The sequence below is a fragment of the Epinephelus moara genome, chromosome 5 (genome assembly GCF_006386435.1).
Source record: "Epinephelus moara isolate mb chromosome 5, YSFRI_EMoa_1.0, whole genome shotgun sequence".
Classification (NCBI taxonomy): domain Eukaryota; kingdom Metazoa; phylum Chordata; class Actinopteri; order Perciformes; family Serranidae; genus Epinephelus; species Epinephelus moara.
In genome coordinates this window covers 1,357,018-1,378,784 of record NC_065510.1, presented here as the reverse complement: position 1 = coordinate 1,378,784, position 21,767 = coordinate 1,357,018, and the positions used below count along the sequence as shown (strand labels likewise).

The 21,767-nt window shown below is 39.7% G+C and overlaps 1 protein-coding gene and 1 long non-coding RNA gene across 3 annotated transcripts in view; one reads left to right on the top strand and one right to left on the bottom strand.

Moving 5' to 3' along the window:
• The window catches only part of lcor (ligand dependent nuclear receptor corepressor), a 135,181-nt gene that overhangs the window by 95,763 nt on the left and 17,651 nt on the right, over positions 1–21,767 (top strand). For both annotated transcript variants that reach the window (XM_050044075.1, XM_050044072.1), the window contains exons 5-6: positions 7,135–7,608; positions 13,270–13,360. In XM_050044075.1, coding sequence (XP_049900032.1) covers positions 7,135–7,608; positions 13,270–13,360 — 565 coding nt within the window. The remainder of the gene's footprint in view (positions 1–7,134; positions 7,609–13,269; positions 13,361–21,767) is intronic.
• On the bottom strand, positions 1,503–4,500 carry LOC126390013 (uncharacterized). Its single transcript, XR_007569914.1, has 3 exons — positions 3,043–4,500; positions 2,264–2,358; positions 1,503–2,140 (listed from the first exon to the last, which is right to left on the bottom strand). It is a non-coding gene; the product is annotated as an uncharacterized LOC126390013 (long non-coding RNA).

Genomic DNA, 21,767 nt, shown 5'->3' with positions numbered 1-21,767 from the left:
AGATCTCATGTACATCTAGCCTTTAATGTGTCCAAACTTTGGACAGTTCTGGCCTGCAAAAGAGTCAGATGTACTTAAGAATATCTGCTGTGTAGTTTTTTGTTGGGGTGGGGCGACCAAAGACATTGGACTAGGTAGCAATTTAAAAATTTCTCAGGTAATAATACACAGTAATAGCAAAGGGCTTTGGGTTGTGTTTTTGCTTTACCTTCATTTAGGTGTGTACAACTATGCATCACGCACAAGTTGAGGGCCTCAGTAATTTTAGTCAGGGGGGGTACAACCCTTTGTTGGAGAAAGATGTGGGAAATCATGTCTCATCTTCATAAATATGACAATTTGTGCAGTTTGGATAAAAAGGAGACCGGGGATCGATTCCTGAGGGACACCACATGTAACTTTTTCAATGTTTTACAATTGGAACAAAGACATTTCTGCCCTCCAGGAAGACCCTAAATCGGTTAAGATCTGGGCCAGAGAGGCCGACCCACTTTTCCGACCTGTACTAACAGTGCCATCATTACTACGAGGGGCCATGAGGGAAACATGGTAGAGAGCTGAAGACGAGTGTTAAATTTGGGAGGGTGGAGACTTTCAAAATGGGGGAAGTGATATCACCGTTGAGTTTTGCTGCATTAGTTTACTGCACACCAATCCCTAGGAGAAACAGGACCACAGTACCAGACACAACAAAAATACATGAACACAACTAAAACTATTAAAGAGTGGCCACAAAGTGCTAATCAGAGCCGAACTGAGCCTTAATCAGTATTTAAAAACATGTCACAGAGCGTATAGGCTGACGAGGGACCAAAATGAGACCGGGGGAGATGTCAGGTTCACTGAAGAACTAACTATAATTAGTCACATGAGGATTGCAGCCTTTATGTCTCGAGCCAAATATAAAACTGCACCTTAGTTGCTGCAAAATTACAGTAACCTTGAGCAATGTTGGGCTGATTATCCTTCAGGCCATTTAGGAGACATTTCTGTGACACTGTTTGTGTTTTTGTTTTAGAGGTGCTGATTCTGCTTGATGAAAACTGTGTGGGAAGTAGTTTGTGTTGCTGTCTGAATTTACTGCATAATACAGTTTCTGTTATTTAGCCTGCCCTCATTGGTAGAAACAGTGGACAAAATAATGGAAACATCTGTCAGTATAATGCAGTTAAATTCAAAATAAATAGTCCTGGTTTCACATTTCAAAGTGAAGGATGACTGTGAGTGTTACTTGAACTTTTATTCTGCTGCTTGTACTTACATGCACTGTCAGCTTTGGCTCAGGTCTCAAATCAGCACCCATTCAAAGTCAGAATATTTGCTGAGTCGCCGTAATAATCCCCTCCGAACTGGGAGTGTATCATGTTCTGTACTGAGCCAGGCAGCTATTTTGTGACAGAGAAGAAATGAGCCTGGTAGACGGAAGCTTGTGTTGTGTTTTTTCCGGGAGGGAGGGAGGGAGGAAGCAGATGTCTGTCCAATCAATGCCCGGCCCTAATCAATCTGGCTTCACTCGCACAGGCAACGCTGCCTGTGGAGCTGCCATATATAGACCCATAAACAGTCACACAGGCAAAGGCATGATGGGACACACAAACAAAAACGCACACTCGCGCTGTAAAACAAGTGCACATTTATTAACAAGAAGGAAAACTGCTCAGTAACTCATCATGCAATGTAACTGATCTGCCTGTTTGTGGTCAGTTTTTTTTAACAGTATGATAATATCCACCCAACAATAATCATGTCTTTTTTGTGAACAAGTAATGTTAATTCTTGAAGGGATAGGCATCCACCACATACATCACTGGATCTTACAAACAAGGCATCACTGACAGTTGTGTTAGCATTTTTTTTTTGTTGTAATTGTGCTGTTGTCTGACAACCAAAACATGAAGACATAAAACTGACAACTATATCGTGCAGGGAATGTCCCAGTCTGATCTCAACGATCGGGATCGGGGCCAATCAAGGCATTTTTTTAATTGATCAGGATCGGCTATATTGAGCCCGAGCTGGTTCTTTGTTATGTGTCAGCTGTCACACAGATGCTTTTATTGGTGACGGTTTCACGCACAGCAACGCAGAGTGCAGATGTCCGTTACTCTCCAACTCTCCGTTCCTATATTCTGGACTCTGCCTGCCACAAAACACCACTTGCCATTAATGACAGCAAAAAAGCAGTACAGGGATGATGCAGATGTTATAAGTTTCTAACTAAGTTCCTCCCTCCAGCTCAGTTGGAGGGTCTCTTGTGTTTTACCGTCTTCTGTGCTGCATGGTAATTCGCTGCAGGTGGAGGAGAGACAGATGCCGATCCGACACACTAGTGACGCCACTGCAAGTGCAACAAAATCCCTGCAAGCAAAAAGCCAATTAGAGTACTTTATTAATATAACACGTGCAAAAAAAATGTACTGATGACAAAAATAAACACTCAGTGGAATACAGTTCATTCAGGTAACAAATGCTGCACTGAAGCAACAAAAACTGGAGAGTTGTTCACTTTCTCAAAGGGATGGAGAAATTCCCTCAAGTAAGCTACAAGGCCAAAAATATTAGAGAGGTTTGTTATTTCATACCAGCAACGATGCTTTTGATTTCTTAATGCATTACAGAGCCATTAAATTGTCAAGCATTTACACTGGATGGATATAAACAGCTTAAAGATACTTGAAGTGTGCAGTGTGCAGCTGTATATCTAGGACAATAAAAGATTGGGACTTGGTACTGGTGGATACCCAACATTAATGACTCAGATTGAGATCAGGGCAAAAAGAACTTGATCGGGACATTACTAATACGGTGTAATCAGCTGTATTAGCTCTCAAAAACAGCTGATCACTCAAAGCAAATAGTAGAAAGTAGATTTTTTTTTTTCACACCCATGATTGTTAATATCGCCCTATGTCTTGTACAAGTTTTTTTTTTTACTTATTTAACTTCAGATTTTGACTTACATTCATGAAATGTACTAATTTAAAGTCCCTTGAAAAACCTGGCAAAAATAATTCTGCCTTGCTCGGGGTAAACAGTACATACCTTCTCAGAGAGCTTCCTCTCTCTGGGTGGACGGCAGCATTCCTGACCTACTCAAGGAAGTGTTTCTGGAAAAAAGTGCAGCCGCTACATCACTCTGCTTTGTTGTAGCGAGGCGAGACCTCTTGTGTACCTTTGCACAACTCTGCAGTGTTGCACAACAGCCATTTCCTAGCAAGCACAGCGCTCACACTTACTGCACGCTGGGGTTTCCCCCGGAGATTTCCAAAGGTGGCAGTGTGAAACCCGCACCTGTTAAAATGGAGCTGTGTAATTAGGGCACATTTCCAGCAAACTAAACCGCTTCCTGGGTTTTATTAGCATTTACGGCCCGTTTGATTGTGGTAGAGCGGGCAAAAGGCCACACAGTGTATCAACATACAAACTAGGAGAACTTAGTGAATCTGTCAAGTGCTTAAACTTGTTGGGTCTTTGACAGAACACAATAGAACAGCAGTATACACTTTAAGCTCTTTTACTGCAGTGTCAACCAGATCATTTCAGTGATAGGGATTACACAGTGTGATGTTTAGGTGGAAGTCAAATAACATTAACAAGGGATTAGGCAATCTATTACAAAGAACAAATGGCAGCAACACCTACGTACAGGTCTGTGGCTCAGCTGTACTGCAGCCTGTGGTTGATATAAAGACACAGGTCAGTGATAGAAAAGTACACCAGAGAAATAAAAAGCCAAACACAGGAATAATAAAACAGCTTCGGCTACCCTCATATTCCCTTGAACTGGAGGTTTTTCAGCTGGATTTTGTTGATCAATACACAGAGTTTTAAGTTTCCTACTTCTTTTATCACCATGTCATTGCAGCAGTTGAACATAAAACTAGTTTCATCCTCCCAAGAAGTACAGTAGATTGTTATTCGGTAATATTGTGACATGCGCTTAAATACTCTTAAAACACATTCTTGTAGGTGTCATGTTTTTATTGAATATCGATTAAAGGAGCTCATGCAGGAGGTTGTTTTCTTCCTCCTCAGTTTTCAGAGGAGCTCACTGTCGTCTTAATAACATCTCATGGAACAGACAAGCTTTGACTCAATTTGTTTTCTTACTGTTTGACTCCAGTTTTTCTATTCATGTCTAACATTACCAGCGTTGACTGTCATGGCGGTTTTAATCATCTGCAAAACACTTTGTAATTTTGTTTGGATAACATTGTTTATTCTTACAGGGCTAAATATGATATGAAAATCAGAGCAACTGTGCAACACATACTGATAACATAACTGTAGGCTTGTAACTTGTGTAGAATAATTGTTTTAAAGTTTAAACAGTAACGATTTTAATGATAATGGCTATAACTTTACAAAACAAAGTCTAAGTCTGGGAATAAACTAGTGTATTAAACAGAACACAAGCCAAAAACGATTAAAAAAAAAAATAGACAATTAAAATGTTTCAAAGCTGACACTGTCAGCCTGAGCCCTTTGTTAGGAGGTAACCTTTAGTCTTGAGCCCACACTCGGCAGAGCCTCGGGCTGTTGGCCTTCACGAATCAAAGTTCAAATAAGCAAGTATAATAGACAATCAGTGGTTTTATAGTATTGTTCACACATTTACTTCATTGCTCCTTCAGTTGGAGCAAACAATGTGATGAAACAGCAATCAAGCTATGAAACTCCCACAACTGGTACAAACGAAGAAAACGGTGATAATTTGAAGTAGCTGAAAATAACTTGAAGAAGCATGCTGGGAAAGCAGATGTGCGAGACAAGTACCTGGTGTACACTGATATTATGGTGCCTTAACCTTGCTCAATAGGGAGGATTAAGTGCTGTATGGAATATATGTGATTTTTGGATTATTTCAGCACAGCCTCAGGATTAGATTTTTGGGCTAATGTATTGTTTGGAGGATTTAGGGTTTGACTCAGTGGCACAAATGAAAGTGTCCAAATAAAATTGCTGCTGGTTGTAAAGAGATAAGTGCAGTTGACTTATCTGGGACAACGACAGATTAATGCATTAATAACAAATGATTGTCGTTGTCGTTGCGGTTTTTCTCAATGTGCATTAACCAATGAGATCAATGAACAGTGTTTGATGTGGGTTTGTTTTGTCACAGCAGGGGATAATAAAAAGCTTGGCTTTGACATCTGTATTTTCTCAAAGACTCTAAGCGGTCTCCTGGTATTTGTTGCACTCATACGGTGTATTTCATAGTGGCAACTTGTATTTTTAAAATGGAACAGGCAACATGCTCTGATTAATGATAACATCAGATACAATATGATGTAATGCAATATCCTAATTTATGGTATGATACAAATGGATATCATATGATACAATAAGTACTTTACCCTGTGGTATGATATGATACAGTGCTATCTGATATTGTAGCAAACATCCTCTTGTAGATAACTTTATTGTTTTATACAGCTTGTCAAAATCTTCATCTTTTGTTTGCTACCTGTGGTGTTTAATTTTCTATAATAGCTAAAACTGCTCTGAAATACAAGAGATTTATCGGTGATGTTAAGGCTACCTAAAATTTTGGCATGAACCAATTTTTAAAATTTGGACCGAGACCGATACTGTTGTTTTAAATAACAATTTGACCAACTGCCGATTAAAAATGTTTTTATATTATTGTTTATTTTGTTTTTGTTGTTATCTATTCCCCCTTTTGTTCCAGGAAAACAAAGAAATCTACACTATAAAAGCTGTTTTAATGTAATTAAGTCCTTCATTTCATTGCCCTTGAACAAGCACAAGTTTAATCATACAAATGAAACAACCTTTAATAACTGAAATATCTTTATAAAATAACTGCTTCAAAAGCCTTTTTACTACATATAATATACGATTCTTCCCTCTCTAATATCTATTTTATATTGCTGTGAAAACATCAACAAATTTCTCCTTCGAATGGCTGTATTTATTCAAGTGTTTAGCCAAAAACTACGTTGTACAAGATTACATTAAACACAACATGAAGATGTTACAATTTACCCTCCCTGTATTCTCATTTTTACTGAATCCAACTTAAATGCATCTTAACGTTAGGTAGCTCTCCTCCAGCTGATTTTAATACAGATTCGTTAATTAAGAAATTTACCATCATCATGGAAACAATAAGGTGCGTTCCCTGATGTGACGATAGTGAGTTTACTGTGTCCTTTCGTCCCAAAGGCCTCCCGGGGAAGATAAGTTTTCTATTGTCACTGGGACGCCAGCTGCTACTAGCCATCTATTCACACAACAGTGAGATCACAGAGGCATTTGCCAAACAGCCACTGTATTCTTCTCCTACCTTCTCATTAATTTAAGTTTTTGGTGGTTTGTCTTGAGCCCTGCTTTTTAGCAAGCGCAAAATTGATGTCACAAAACAGAAAAACATCGGCCACTGCTGCTCAACAAGGCAAATATCTGCAAATACCGATGTAGAGCTGATTAATTGGTGCATCCCTTTAATTATTATTAATGTTTTGATTATGGTTTTTGGTAATCGCCTTATCTTTTAAATGTCAGGAAATTGTCAAAATGCTTATTTCAATTTCCCAGAGGCCCCAGGTTTGTTTTCATATTGGTAAATTTGTAAAATCAACAATTAAAAACACAAAGACTAATTTCATGCTTCTATAAAACAAAGAAAATGAAAAAAATGGTAAAAAAAAAAAAATTCAGCACTACTGTATGGTATTATGGTATGTTACGAAATATATGTCAGTCCCCATGCGTTTGTCTGTGTAGACATATTATGGTGAACACAGTGACTCAAGGAAAAATCATGGCAGAACCGTCATGCATAAATTGATCTGGTATACAATTTCCAAAGTAAGAGGAAGTCTGGAAACGAGAGAATCCTCGGGAAATTCAGGGAGAGTGTATGAAAACTCGGGCTGAAGGATGGCAGGCAATAATCTGCTGTACACGCTGATATCATGGTGCTTTCATCGTGGTCAATAGGCAGGATTAGGCGCTGCCTCTGAGTGATTTTTGGATTATTTCAGCAAAGCATCAGGATTACATTTTCAGGATGAAATGGGATAAATAAGCTGGTGAACATGGCAATGACTGAAATTCCTGGAGGACGGGACGCTGACATGTTTGTTCTTCTGTTTTGTTTCCCTCCAGACCTCCCAAGTTTCTCAGAACCTCACATTCCTCTAGTGGCTCGTGAGATCATGCAGCGAATGATCCGCCAGTTCGCTGCCGAATATACCTCAAAAACTACTCAGGACGACTCGCCCCTGCCCAACGGCACCATGAAGGACCAAAGCCTGCCGAGAGCGGCGTCTCTGGCCCCGGCCCCATGCTCCCCGCCTGGGCCCCTGCCCGCGCCGAGCTCCCCTCAATCGTCTGCCTCCTCCTCCCCATCCCCGACCCCGGGGCCTGGCCTCAGCCCCACCTCTGCCGCTGCTGCTGCCTCAGCACCCGCCTGCACCCAGAGCAGCAACGGTATGGGAGCCAGTAACAGTGGAGGAGGAGGTACGGCTGCTGCCTCTGCACAGAATCCCGTCCTCAGCAAGCTTCTCATGGCCGACCAGGACGGCCCGCTGGACCTCTCTGTCAAAAAGAACGAGGTCGACCCAGAGCCCAGCCAGCAGGGTGAGAGCAACAGTACACACACACAACTTGTTTTTGTCACTTATGAGGACACTGTTGACTTTAATTAATTCCTTCAGGGCTTACCTCAACCTAAAATATCTGACCCAACAAGTCTACCTCAGCCCTTAAGTTAAACCTAACCTAAGCTTTTAACTAGCTAATCAATAACCAGTAACCTCATGGCACCAGATTTTCGTCCCCAGACAGAGCAGTCCTCATAACGTGACTGTGTAAACATGGTTACCACATTGCCATTAAAACAGGTTTACACACACACACACACACACACTCCATCAGGAGCATGCAGAAGCCTTTCAACAACATTATATCTATGCAATTAAAGTTTCTGCTTGTAGTAGCGTTGTGGTAGTTCTTTTCAATTGAGATAGGCTGCTGTTTGCTATTGGGTGGTTTTAAAAATAAAATAATAAGAAATGCACATATATTACAATAAAATGGAGTAAACGGGGAAGGAAAAGATAAAAAAAAAAACTAACGTAAATAAATGAAAAATGAAGTCAACACAACAAAATTCAGATTATTAACATTCTTGCTAATAAAGATGACTTAAGAGAAAAACTATATAAAAAGGTTTCACATTATTTTCATGTATTACTCTTTAAAATGTACACATTTATAGAAGACCTCTTAATATTTATTTTTTAAAGTTTGCAGAAAGTTACTGTTTCTTCCAACTATTTTTTTTTTTAATATTATACTTACATGCAGCTGATTGCCTGGTTCAGCTCCAGATAGTGAATCATGAAATGTATTTTTGGGATATTTTTTATTCGATGTAGGTTGACTATGATTGTCCTGCGTTTTTAAGCTCTTGATTCACGTTCCTATTTCTCTTATTGACAGCAAATTATTGTAGTTAGTTACCCATCAGATGATAAAGCTACTTTTTACCAAAGGTTTCTTCACCTTGACATTGTTAACAGATGAATGCACTCATAGATCCATTTTCTACACAGAGGCTCACGTTCACATTCGGCTCATGAACAGATCACTGAAACGCCATCATCTTTTGGATTGAGCCCTTGCAGCACTACACTGAGCTCTGAAATGTAACTCAGGGCTCAATCTACGTTTAATCAAACCAAACCAGCAGGGGGTTGGCCATTTGATCACCGAACAGGCTGCAGGGTTGAAGCGACAGCTCGCCGTTTCAACCCTCAACTTTCCGGTCACCCACTTTAATACCAGCTTTTTGGAATCTGCTTACAGTAAGCCTCCTTAATTTTCACAAAAAAAGAGTTGGGCATTTACATCCACCTCATGCTCGCACATTATCTCCCTGTCTCTCTCTCTCTCTCTCTCTCTCTCACACACACACACGAACACAGAACACCGTTTATAGGAATTCTGACTCAGATTATCCTCAAAGCTGGATCATACACACACACGCACGCACTCGTTTAAATTACACAGTAGATGTAATTTTAGGAGAAACGAAATCCTCCACCAGTCATTATTTTTACATTAGCAATGAATCAAATGACTACACCTGGTGTGACAGGGTGCAGTGATGAACTCACAGAGCTCTGCAGGTCTGCTGAGTGTTTTAGACTCTTTTAGTTGATACTTTGGTGTTAAGTCACATTTACTGTGTGGTTTAGTCTCAGCGCTCTCTATAGCAGGCAGCTACTCCAGCAAACAAGCTCCAATAAACCCACTGTACACTACCTGCCCAGCACCAAACAGCACACAGACACAGTGGTGAGAGGTGATTCATACCTTCCTGACATTTCACTGGAGTAAGCTGTGCTGCTGGTGATAGACGTTATTGTAGCATGTGTGACTTTGTCTTTGCTTAAGTGATATGATCACCAAGTGTCTGTATTTTTGATGGTATTGAAAAGCATATTGGGATTTCTAAATGAAGAACCAGACAGGAGATCTGCACGCTGTCTTAAATTGTGCAATGTCAGGCATTTTGAAATCAAAGTCAAAATGGTCCTGACGAAGATCTCTGTTAGATCAAAATGTGGCACAATTAAAAGTACTGGGAGCTTTTAAGATAGTGTGCGGCTCTCCTGTCGAGTTCTTGCTCGAGTTTGAGTTTTTAATCCTGTAAAAGTAACTTGTAACTTGATATTTTAAAAAGGTACTGACTGAAATAAGCCAGTACCAAGTAGTATCGTAACTTTGCATTCAAACGATACCTGCAGGGATTCCATACATTCATTTATTTATTTGTGGCAGCCCGCCATCATTAAAACAGCTGCAGCCACGTTTTGAGTCTTTATTTTTGGAGCTGGATCCTTCATTAGGTGCACTATTGGAGTATATATACCGTTCAGGTGTTCATTGCTCCACGCTATTGCAGCACAGAGCGTTCTCTGGGCACAGATCAAGCAGCAGAATGTCAGGCGCTGTTAAAGTGAAACGTAACCATTCACTATTTGTTTTGTTTTGCTCGCAGTCGATCATCATGAGTCCTCTACAGGTTAAGGCGACGTGTTGAAGTTAAGCATGGTGTATTTAAGGGCCGTAATAGACTAGCCGCTTGATCGAACGTACGCGTACATAATGCACCGTGTCTGCAGCACTATGCAGCCAAAACGCATCATACTGGCGGTCTCCACTTGGGGCAGAAAACAGAAATATAACCCAGAAATCAGGTGTTGTAAACAAACATGGATGCCCTTGATATGTTTGATGAGGAAGAAGAACTATGTCACTATGTAACGGCGTGGAAACATCATAGAGATGCGGGTAGTTCCGCACCAGGTCTGTCAGCCTCTCTTCAAAAGTTTCCGCTATTGCTGCGACGCATCAAACGAACGCAGATCATGCATGGCAGCCATGATGCGTTCGCGTTGTTTGCGGCCTAACAGAGTCGGCAGGTCACAGGCCAAGATGCCCCGCTACAGTTTCACATCAGCATCCCCGTGGCATATAATCAGCTCTTGAATTTACTGACACACTCTCTCTGTCTCACACCCACACTCTTATACACACGCCTACCTACATTTAATTTTCCCTGCGTCTGGTGGCATTTTACGCAACTAAATGCCTCCATTCACATGATGAGTATCAAATAAAATAGAAAAAAAAGGAATCAAATAAAGTACTCTACTGGTATCTGAAAAAGAGTGATGGTATTGGTAGTTTTATCGTAATCTTTTAAGTAATACCCAGCCTGAGCCTAATGTGCACATTTTTCTTTTTGTACCCATATTTTTAGGTACCAACTATCTCATGACCCCAGCAAGTATTTGCATTTCCTAGTTATAAACTCCTCATGTGAATAATATATATATATACAGTATGTTTACTACCATTAACATGACCAGATTAATCTATTTTTGTGACCTCTGGGCTCTACAGTGTCTCTGTTTTTCATTTTATATCACCTCGTGTTTTCTATTTTGTGCGATTAAACAAGAAAAAGCCCCTGAAGATTAGTGCGGCAGTGGCGAGTCCGTTGCCCATATAGGATTTTGTGGGTCACAAGGTCAGCTGCACTTCAGGGATTACACCAGCAAAACACAGATTGATGAACGAGAGGAATTTAGTGGTATATGTTTGCATTTTGTTATGTCAACTGTATTGTTTTTAATGCCAGGCTCTCAAAAAAAAAAAGAATAATTTGGAGATTTATTTGGCAAAACCATCAAATTTAAATATTATCTTGTCCATATTCCATCTTGAAGGGTTGCTGCATGTCCCAAAAACTGGGATGATTTAATACAGCTATCTAGTCATGGAAAAAGTCTCAAAAAATGAAACAACTGAGACTGAAATAATATTTTGTAAACAAATTTCACCTAAACACTAACCGGATTTTTTAAATAAAAGCAGATTAGTTTAAACAGATTTCCCACTCATGATGATATATCTTTTCTGCATGTGTGTGTGTGTTGACCTGATCTGCCTGACAGACATATTCACAAACAAACTGAGATTTCACACACAGCATGTTGCCATATTTCGCAGACTTCATTGCTAAAGTGTCACAGAGAGTCCACCTGTTGTGAAGCACACAGAATATTAACAACATCATATGTTAAGCTTTTTTTTGTCCTCGTCATCGAAACCACCGAAATAAGAAAAACAGAATTCATTCAATAATTTAGTCGTTAGGGGCGGCACGGTGGTGTGGTGGTTAGCACTGTCGCCTCACAGCAAGAGGGTTGCCGGTTCGATCCCGGGTGTGGGAGCCCTTCTGTGCGGAGTTTNGGATGAAGCGGTTAGAAGATGAATGAATGAATTTAGTCGTTATCATGAGCACACATACATAAACAAGCAGTTGCAGGAGCTATTGACATGTATTAGATGCCGATTGATTTCATTAATAAACAGTATGAACACATCGACAGGCTGCACCATATATAAGTCAATATGAAATATTCTTCGTCTTCACTAAGAGTTGTTTTAAAAGGTGAATAAAAAACAGCTCGTCTCTTGGCTAATTAATTAATTAATACACAAAATAAACATATAGAATTGTTGTCAATGTGGTGACCTGCTCAGGTAAATCAAATCTTGCCTGCAATCCACAGCATTATTATTGTTGAATAAGCAGGCATTAAACAGGTGTGGTGAAAATAAGAGGATAAAAACTGTTGTTGGATGAATACGCTAAAAGGAATCAGATCTTGCAAATTGAATAAGATCTGAAAATATTGTCAGGAATGTGGCAAGAAATACAAGATGTTATAAATTATTGACACGGTGTTTTGTCTCCAGCTTTTGACTTTTGATACTCTTCACCAGGGGAAACAAAAAATAAATCTTTGCTGTTCAGAGTGCCTTAAACTGAGTGTGGGCTAATCATTACTGCTTCAAAGTGATAAAAGAAAAATCTTTTTGTGTGTGTGTGTTGGAAAATTTCTTAAGGTCACAGGTTGCATTGTTTTAAGATGCTCTACAAAACTGGGCTTTGAGCCACAACCTTTAACTCTTCCTTATCACTGACAAAAGGATGAATAAAAAGCCCATTTATTAAGGCATGCATAAGGAATATATTTTGAAGAGCAACTTTTTGAAAGAAGACAGAAAGAGCCGTGTTTCTCTGGGGATTGCTTTGTCAAAGTTATTTAACAGATTTCCTTTAGGTAGATATACTGGGATAATATTTAGTATTGAAAAGTCAAGTATTCAGTTTAATTTCAACTACAATTTCCAGAAAATCAACAGAATAAAATGCAAATTAATGCAGGTTTCCATCCACTACCATTATGCAAATATTGGGAGATGAGCCTTTTCCCCTCTGCACTTCCACTGGTCTGATTTGTATATGAGAATTGAAAATGCATAAAACAACAGAATGGAAATAAAGTTATTGAGATGTATGTGAACTGGTTTTTATTTGTTTTCACAAGGGTGCTCTTTTTGGGTTGTTTTTGCACAGGACAGCAGCAGGGAAACCTAAATTTTGCAGAAACACATGGATTACATAGTTTTTCTCTCTGCTTTGAGGACAGATGAATCCCAAAATGTGCCTTTCTCTGAAATGCAATATGTTACATACTGCTTAATAACCATACAAAGTGATGAACCTTGAGTTTGGAAAACAAATTCATAGTCAGATGTTGTTCTGTTTGTGACCTGCCGTGTCTTTTAATGTTGTTCCTCAAAGCAGTAATACTTTGAATAGGATTTGGACTCAGTTGTGTTAAATCTTTTTTTGCTGTGTGTGTTCGTCCACAGATGGCGTCCTGGACCTCTCCACCAAGAAGAACCACAGCGCAGGCAACCTCAAAACCTTCCCCAGCTTCTCCCCTGAGCGCGGGGTCAAAGGGTAAGACAACAGGATTAGTCAAACTGGCCTCTGTTAGCAGAGCGGCTCAGTCATGTGCCTAACACAACACCACAGAGGTCAAAGCAGTCGCTGCTGTTGCGTTTCTGCACTGTACTTCCCGGAGAGCACTTGTCAGTCAACACTAAACGCCGTGCGGAGATTTGGCCCGAGGGGATGATGTCATAATCTCATTTGGATTCAGATCAGCGTCCAAACCAGCCAAACCGCAGTCAAGCTTCTAGTTTGAGAAAGATTGATTTCACAAGCAGATGACAACCATCATTTTTATCAGCTGCAATTATTTAACTGTCTCATTGGCCAAGTTGTCTGATGAATGTGCTCTGTGTGTTGACCATTCAGACTCAATCAAAGAACCTACACCCTCGAGGGTTGTGAGATTAATGGGAGCTGAAATAAGAAAATGGAAAAAATTTGGCTTTTGGTTAAACTGCACTTGTAAATCAAGTCTTGAAGTAGATATTCCTTCACTTAAAAAGGGTCACAAGTCAGAAAGATTTGGAACTAACAGATCTTTTCTTGCTATGCAACAAGCTACCAGTACACTGTGTCTTTCTGTTGTTGAAAGACAATGAAAAGACAGTTGTGTGTATTATTCTAGGGGGTGTAGCTATGGCTCAGATTTAAGACATCCCCAAAATTTGGTACTATGAAGTAGCCCTGCCTGTAAACCAGTGTTAACTTATGGATCTGTGAAGAGCTGTTTACAGATTAATTATAAATCATCAGATTTCATTGTGACTTGAGTTTCAGCATTATGTATGTAGCTGTCATCACTGAATGTAATACTATTTGTAAGTGTAAAGAGTGACTCTGAGAACTAGTATCCATGATCACGGACGCAAGATACTCTGTCTCTGTGTAGCTTTTGTTGCTTTCTCCACTAGAAAAGGTGTTGGAAGTCTCCAAAGTCTGACATTCTCACAGCACATGAATGCATCACAACACCAACAACAAACAGCAAATTTCAGCACAAGCACAGAGCGGCTTGCAAAAGGCTTGAAATCAAATGTGGTAAATGGGAGAAAGCATGTAAAAGCACCAGTTTTATCCTTGAACATTTTCATTCAGGATGCATTGAGCAGAAGGGCGCGAGTTAACCTCCAAACAGAAGGTAGAGGCATGTCTGTAAGTATTCTGTTCACCTCTGCTCATGCCTACTGAAAAATGTTTTTACATCCGTGAATTTTAGTTCATAGTGTAGTTGTATGCTGAAGAAAAAAAACACAAAAGCTGTTCCAGAAACTAGTATCACACCCTTTGAACTTGTCACCAGTAAGCCTTTATAAATTTCCCTGGGTTTAATTACAAATGTATTTTAAGTCTGGTATAATGATAACACTGTAGACTGTGTCATCCCTATTTGTCATATTTTGATGCTTAGGCAGACTCCCTGGCATCGCTATAATGATGAGGGTCGGCACTCAGGTTTAGGCAACAAAACTGCTTGGTTAGGGTTAGGAACAGCTCGTGGTTGACGTTATTTATATGTCTGGTGACTAACGCTGTGTTCAAATGGAACATGTGAGCTCATGTTTAAGACATGGGAAGTCATGAACCCAAACGCTCTCTGAAAATTTCCACCTACTAGGACATGAATACCTCAAGAGGGGGGTGTTCATATGGACTCTTCTTGTGAACATGAAACCCCCATTTGAATGCAGCATATCAGCCGACGTGACAAAATAACTCAATGCTGACTTTTAAAGCCTTTGCACACGAAGTCCGCTTTGCCAGATGTGTTTTTATTATCCGTCATCTGAAAAAAATCGTAACGCACAGACACCTTGCATACTGAGTCAAATGTGTTTTTTGGCAATGTGAGACAATATTAAGAGACATATTGCCCTTCTTGCATGTCTCCACTGGAGTTATTTATCTGTCACCACTCTCTCTCCCCGTGTCTTCCATTTAGCACTGCAGCTGCATGTCTCTGTCTCCACACTGTCTCTGTCTCTGTCTGTGTGTGTGTGTGCGGTCCACATCCTCCTCGTCATCAACATCCACCTGAATATTACTATCTGACCTGTTGAACGTGAGCTATCTGAGTGAAAGGATACTGTACCTGTTCCTCTGTCTTGTCATGGATATGTCCTGCTGCCATATTTTCTTCACTGATTCTGGGTCAAACGTCACTAAAGTCTTCTGATGGATACGAAAAATGCAAAAAATTGAGTTTCCGAGTCAGGTTGCAAACATGATTGACACGGTTATATATAGTTTTAGAGGTCTGACAATTATGGACAAAAAAAAAAAAAAAGACTCAGTATGCAAAGGCATTTAGTCTCACACAGGACACGAACACCGGTCACCTTAGTCAAAGTCTTCCACCTTCCCGTCTGCCCATCCGCCTTAATGCACTTAACCACTCTTTATACTATGTCTGTTGCCTTGTCCGTCTAGTAATGATGCAGTCTCAACATTGGAGTTGGTTGAAACCTGGTGTGTTAGAGACGCCAAAAGGCGCCCAAGTAGCATACTTTGACGCCCTGGGTCAACCCAACTGGGTTTGACTTTTATCTAAATCTTTTCTCCTTTGCCTCCCCATCGCGCTGTATATTGTTCATGTTCCATCGTACGTCTTTCTATCATTCTAACAATATGTTACTTACACAGGAAAAAAAAAAAATCAGAGATCAAAGAAAGGCTAGAAACCTGTTGGTAGTCTGAGTGTTGACTTAAACAGAATTGACTTTGTGCAAAATGAAGCTCTGCAGGTCTCTAAAGGGCCGTGCCCTCACTCGGTCTCTCTACATTTTGGGGGCACATATTTCGATCCTCTCATGGTCGTCCTGAAGCAAGTCCTGCCAACGCTTCCCACCTTTCATCTCTTACTTGTTGGTTTCGCTTAGCTGATCAATACCTTGGCTTCTATCAATCCCATGGCAAGGCTGAACATACTTGTGTCCAAGTATTTATAATTCAGATCCCTCCCTCGGTCAATCCTCTAGCCTGAAGTGAGAGTTCAATGCGACTGCAATATGTATCACGTGCATGACAGAGGCTTTGTCTGCTTTTCTCTTTTCGTCTCCATGTCAGTGAATTTATTGACAATCCTCAGCGTTGCAGCCCGATCATGCATTGATGAATGTGTTCTTTGCCTTGAAGTCATGTTTGAATCGTACTTTTTTTCTCGCATCAAGAGGGAATAAACAATCAACGCTAATCGCGGCTGCCATTTCCAGGAATACTTTTGATCTGTAGGTCAATGATGGATTAGTACTGTAGAGGTTCGATACTCAGAGCAGCCCCAGATGCCAGATTGCCGTGAAGCTGCAGTGGTGTAGGATGTGGGCATAGAAAACCTGCGCCCACCATGTGGGCTCTCTGATCCAGCAGTGAATACACCTCCAACTGCTTTCTGAACTAAGATTTGAAAAGTGTTGCATTGACAATACAGTTAACACAAGTCCCAAGTGACCAGCACAGAAGTGGTTTTCCTGGTGGAAGCTAGTGTTGCCTGGATACAAAGCTACCAAACAGCATTTACCACGCGAGTTATGGAATAAAACAAATAGAAATTAAATCAGGGAGCAACAGCAGCCACAGATTTTCAGTTATGGACATGGCGTTTAAGCAAAGGCTTAAAAGGATATTCTGTTTTTCTGATTTGTCCATCCCAGTTTAAAGACCAACTTCCTGGTTTAACTTCAACCTGCTGTACTTTTGAAGACATCATTTTCCCATACAATGATGGATTATAACCAACATGTCCAATGGGATTAATTACGGTTTAGATTCTTTGGCTAAACTGCTTCTTTACAAGCTGTTTCATCACCTCTGTTTGTTGCTACGTTGGATCTTCTTCTTGGAATCTGCCCATTTTTAATGATCCCAGCAGTTAGGTTAGTGACTGCAGTGTTACGGCTCATAGAAATGATGGCTAGAAGTATGAAATTAAAACCCCATTTGTAGAAGTACCAATAAAATAATTGCAGTGAAGAGTATTTCTGAACAGTTAAGATATAGAATATACTGTGTACTGTTTTTTAAGAGTGCGAGAAAAGTGGGTTTTCTTTAAAAGAAATTCAACATTTTACTGGTTGGCCTTCTTGTTTTCACCAAGTCGAGCAGGGTAGGGTCACCATAAATGATTCAGTGTTATCGGGAACTGACAGTTTCCCAAGAGAATGAAGTCTCCAGTTAATATAGCCAATGTGTAGACAGGTGTGAAAGAGACGGTGATTTCTCATACTCGGAAATGTAAAAAACAAGTTGTGGTAATATGCTTACAATGTCTTTTCAACAGACACACAAGCTTTCTTTTTTCACTTACACACAACAAGACAATGCCTACTGACACACTCCTCAAGCGAGGACCCAGCAGTGGTGACATTTCCAAAATAGGACTAAAAGCAAAATTATAAACAGCACCTTGAGCCCCGAAGGACGAGACTCTGTCTCCAGCCTGAGGGTCCCAAGGCCCCAAAAGCCCTAAGGCCCTGAGCCTTGCCGGGAGTCTCTAATGATCAGGTCATGTAATATTAACTACAGGAGGAGGTGGAGCCTGTGCTACCACCCCCAACCAACACCAATTTATCTTTGATAGTCAGATAATCCCAAAAGCACACAGCAGTTCAGTGTGTGCATTACAGGTTACTGGCTTTTGATTTTAAATTATTTTCTGACCACATTAGTGCGAAAAACCTCCGGATTTTATTTATAGCACAACTGTTATTCAAAATTGCACTGCGATTAAGTAGAAAATGTTTTAGTTTTAGAGGCCCCATATTGGTCTAAATGCTGTTTCAGAAGATTGCCCTCAAATACTAAGAATATAGCTATTCATCTAATCTACTCAGGGCTTGTAAATAGAGTGTTTAAAATTAAATATTGGCTGCAATATAAAACTTTAATGTTAATAACGCACACATTGTTGTTTAGGGAACACAGACAAACAACCTTTCAGTCCGCCTCATTTGGGATCCCCCCTCTATTATGTGCATTTCTTTGCTCCTTTTATTTTCACAAATGTATGCTCACATAGAATCCTCAGATCCACCATTACTGTCTGGCGCAGCCTCCCTGATGACTGTATGCTTACTGTAACAGAACGCTGTATTAGAGCGTAGACTCCAAAGCCTCTCGTTAACCCTGTATTGTCTTCAACGAGCCCGAGACCGCCCACTGTGGTAATCTGTCTTAAAGCTCCTGCTGAGGACTCCCCACATCGCACAGTCAGTCTCACTGTAGCTCACCAGACTATGTCTCCAGTAGAGAGATGCAGTATTTCCCTCAACTTTCTTCTCCCCTGTGCCATCCGCTGACTTGACAAGCTATTTCCTGCTATTATGAACCTAAGGGAGCAGTTTTTTTTTTTTTTTTACAGAGCCTTGCCACTGTTGCTATAGTTACTTAGCAGTAGGAACATTGGCCACTGTTGCTATAGTTACTTAGCAGTAGGAACATTGGCTGCAGCAGTTCAAGTGAAGGCACTTTGCATGTAAGCGTATGTTTCAACACAGACAGTTTTCAGAAATTTAAAACATTAAAATGTGGGATGCTTGCAGACCAGTGCTTGTTGGCAAGAACACATACTGTTTGTCCTCATTTCAGTTTAATACCACTTTATTCATCCAACACTGGGAAATTAAAAAGTCAGTTTAAAATGTAAGTAATCATTAAAAAATAAGACATAGGAAAGGACATTTTTTGCCCGTGACCCTTGAAGGCAACACCATGTCAAAGGTTGGGTATGTTTTGGTGTGTTCAGATGTGAGGAGTTCAACTGAAAAGAGATGTTGCCTTCTTGGGTTGTTGCATTTTTGGATTGTTATATTTAAGGGTCTGAAAAGGTAAAATTATCTGGTATTTTAAACACTACAAGCAGAGCTCAGCAACCACACATTACTGTTGCCTAATGTGAGGAATCTACCATTTCTCTATCAAGTTATTTCTCCTTCATTTTGTAGTAATTCTTATGGTCCTACTTCATTGGATGACTTTAAATTTAGTTCACTGTGTGCTGAATTTTGAAGTTAAATGTTTCCCTAAATAATGGTCTGAAATGTATTATGAAAGCTGAAAATGGTGGATGTGTATTTTACCTTTGTTAAACTTGTGCCATGGGTCACTGATGGCAGTCACATCTACAACGGCCCCAACTCTTTTGTGTCTCAACCAGAAGGTATAAGTGAGCAGCTCAGCAATAGAAGAAAATGTTGGCTTTGTACATTGCAGCAAACCATGAGTACGTGTCATTTATGTTTTCATGAGTAACATATCTAAACTGGTTTTGATTTAGCAAGTCGTGGCTGTGTTTCCAGTGGGTTTTTAGCCACCAAATGTGTGTGTTTTGTACCAACCAGGAACTGTTTTCCCACGACTAGCAGTTGTTTTTTTACCAAGACATCACTGTGTCTCCTCTGAGATAGTGGCATGAAAAGAGGTTATTCTTTACTGAGACATTGCAGCGTTTCTTGTCAGAATACTTCTCCCATTTTAAACCAAAATATGATCTTTTCCTAACCACAATCAAATGGTTTTTGTGTCTAAATCCAACCACACGTTAACCACAGCGTTGTTGAAATAGAAAGTTTCAATGTATCCACTACATAATAACGTGGTTTACAGAAAGGTACAATGCCAACATTTCTTTCTGTTGTTGGTTGAAGTAGGATGAAACCATGAGGATTGCTTCTTGTGTTGTGTCCTTGCTTCCGTGCCTCTCCCCTTTCTACTTATCGTTACGTTATTGATCTACTTAGCAGACTCTGCTGTTACGTGTTATAGATGTCCTCGCTTTATATCTGTCTGCCAACCTATTCCCAACATCTCTGAACCATCACAATCCTGCTCTAACACATTTGTCACGTAGCATTGAAAAAAGAAATAGTAGTTGGTCAATTAAAGTTGGTTTTAACCAGAGTAAGGAGAGGATGCCAATCAGGGAAAACTTTTCCAAAGAAGAGCTGTGCTAATATACATATTTACTGTTTGCTAATGCCATTTGAATTGTGTATTTACATACAGAATATATTCAAATTACATAAACAGTATTTGTTAAGATTAAATTGTGAGATCAGAGATTAGAACAGTGACTAACATCCTTGTGCTACCTTAGTTTAAATGCAAATAGAGTCACTGCAAACAGCCAATTAATGTTAAATAATTAAGGGCTGAGGAAAACAACTTGTTTGCAACAGTTTTATCAAATTGTAAGCTTACTAATGTTCTACATGCATTCAAAAAAATGACGTGCAAACATTTTTGGAGATTTGTCAGGTTTTACCAAGCAGGACATTTAATAGCTTTATTTATTCACTGGGGGGAAAGTCAATTCAATAAGGTAACTTACTGTTTTACATTTACCGGGTGGTATTCATGTAAGTTGTTATAGTTTTATTTGCAGTCTAGAGATATTCACTGCTGAGATTTTTGCCACCACTCTGACACAGGGGAAATTGAGATTATTTTATGTGTACTGCTTAAACCATAGAAAAAACACAATTTAAACTACAGCTACATATTGTTCCAGAAACAGTATCCCATTTTCTCTGGACAATCTACAGACCTCAGTTTCAGACATTTTTATTGAGGAACAGAAATATTTATAAATAGACAATGAAAGCTGTTGACAGTGAGGTCTGTGGTTTATCTCAAAATATTGTTTCTGGCAAAAGACACTGCTGTTGAGTTTCTCAAATGTAGTTTATTTGTATTTTTGTTATGTTGTTTGATATTTGAGTGAATTGACATTCGGAATTTTTTTTTCTTTTCTGTCATATGTGTGATGGTAAAAGGTCCAGTGATTATTAATTTAATTCTGAGCAACACGTGAATCAGAGTTTATACCCAACACCGTAGCCTTTTAAGTTGTGTGTGATTCATCCTGGCTTCATATGAGTGAAGGAAAAGTCTGCTGAATGTCTAGCACAAGACAATTGTTTTGTTGACGAACCTTGTGAGATGTAATGGAGCTAGCCTCTACGCTAATTTATGCAGTGTAAAATGTCATAGGCTTATGCTAATAACGTTAGCACGTTGGATTTGTGGGTTTTTAGCGAAAGACTATTTGTTTTGTCTGTGAACCTTGTTAGAAATAATGGTGCTTTTAATATTGTGGATATTAAGCCATTGTTTATGTGTGTGTTTTATGTGTGTTAGTTGAATCAATCAAACTTAACTGAACTTCACAGAAACTCAACACACTTGCACAGACACCCCGCAGCCAACTAGCATTTTGGAGGTGTAGTTGCAGAGCAATGCAGGAACACCATCACACAAGTACAAATGCTCAACAGTGCAGGCAACTTGGGTAGGCTATTGCGTAGGCTCTGCAAAATGTCTACATGCAACTTAATCAGCCTATAGAATATATATTTAAATATATATGTATGGAATGTAATCCTAAATCTTATTTCAGGGTCTCTGACAGGGTTTCTAAATT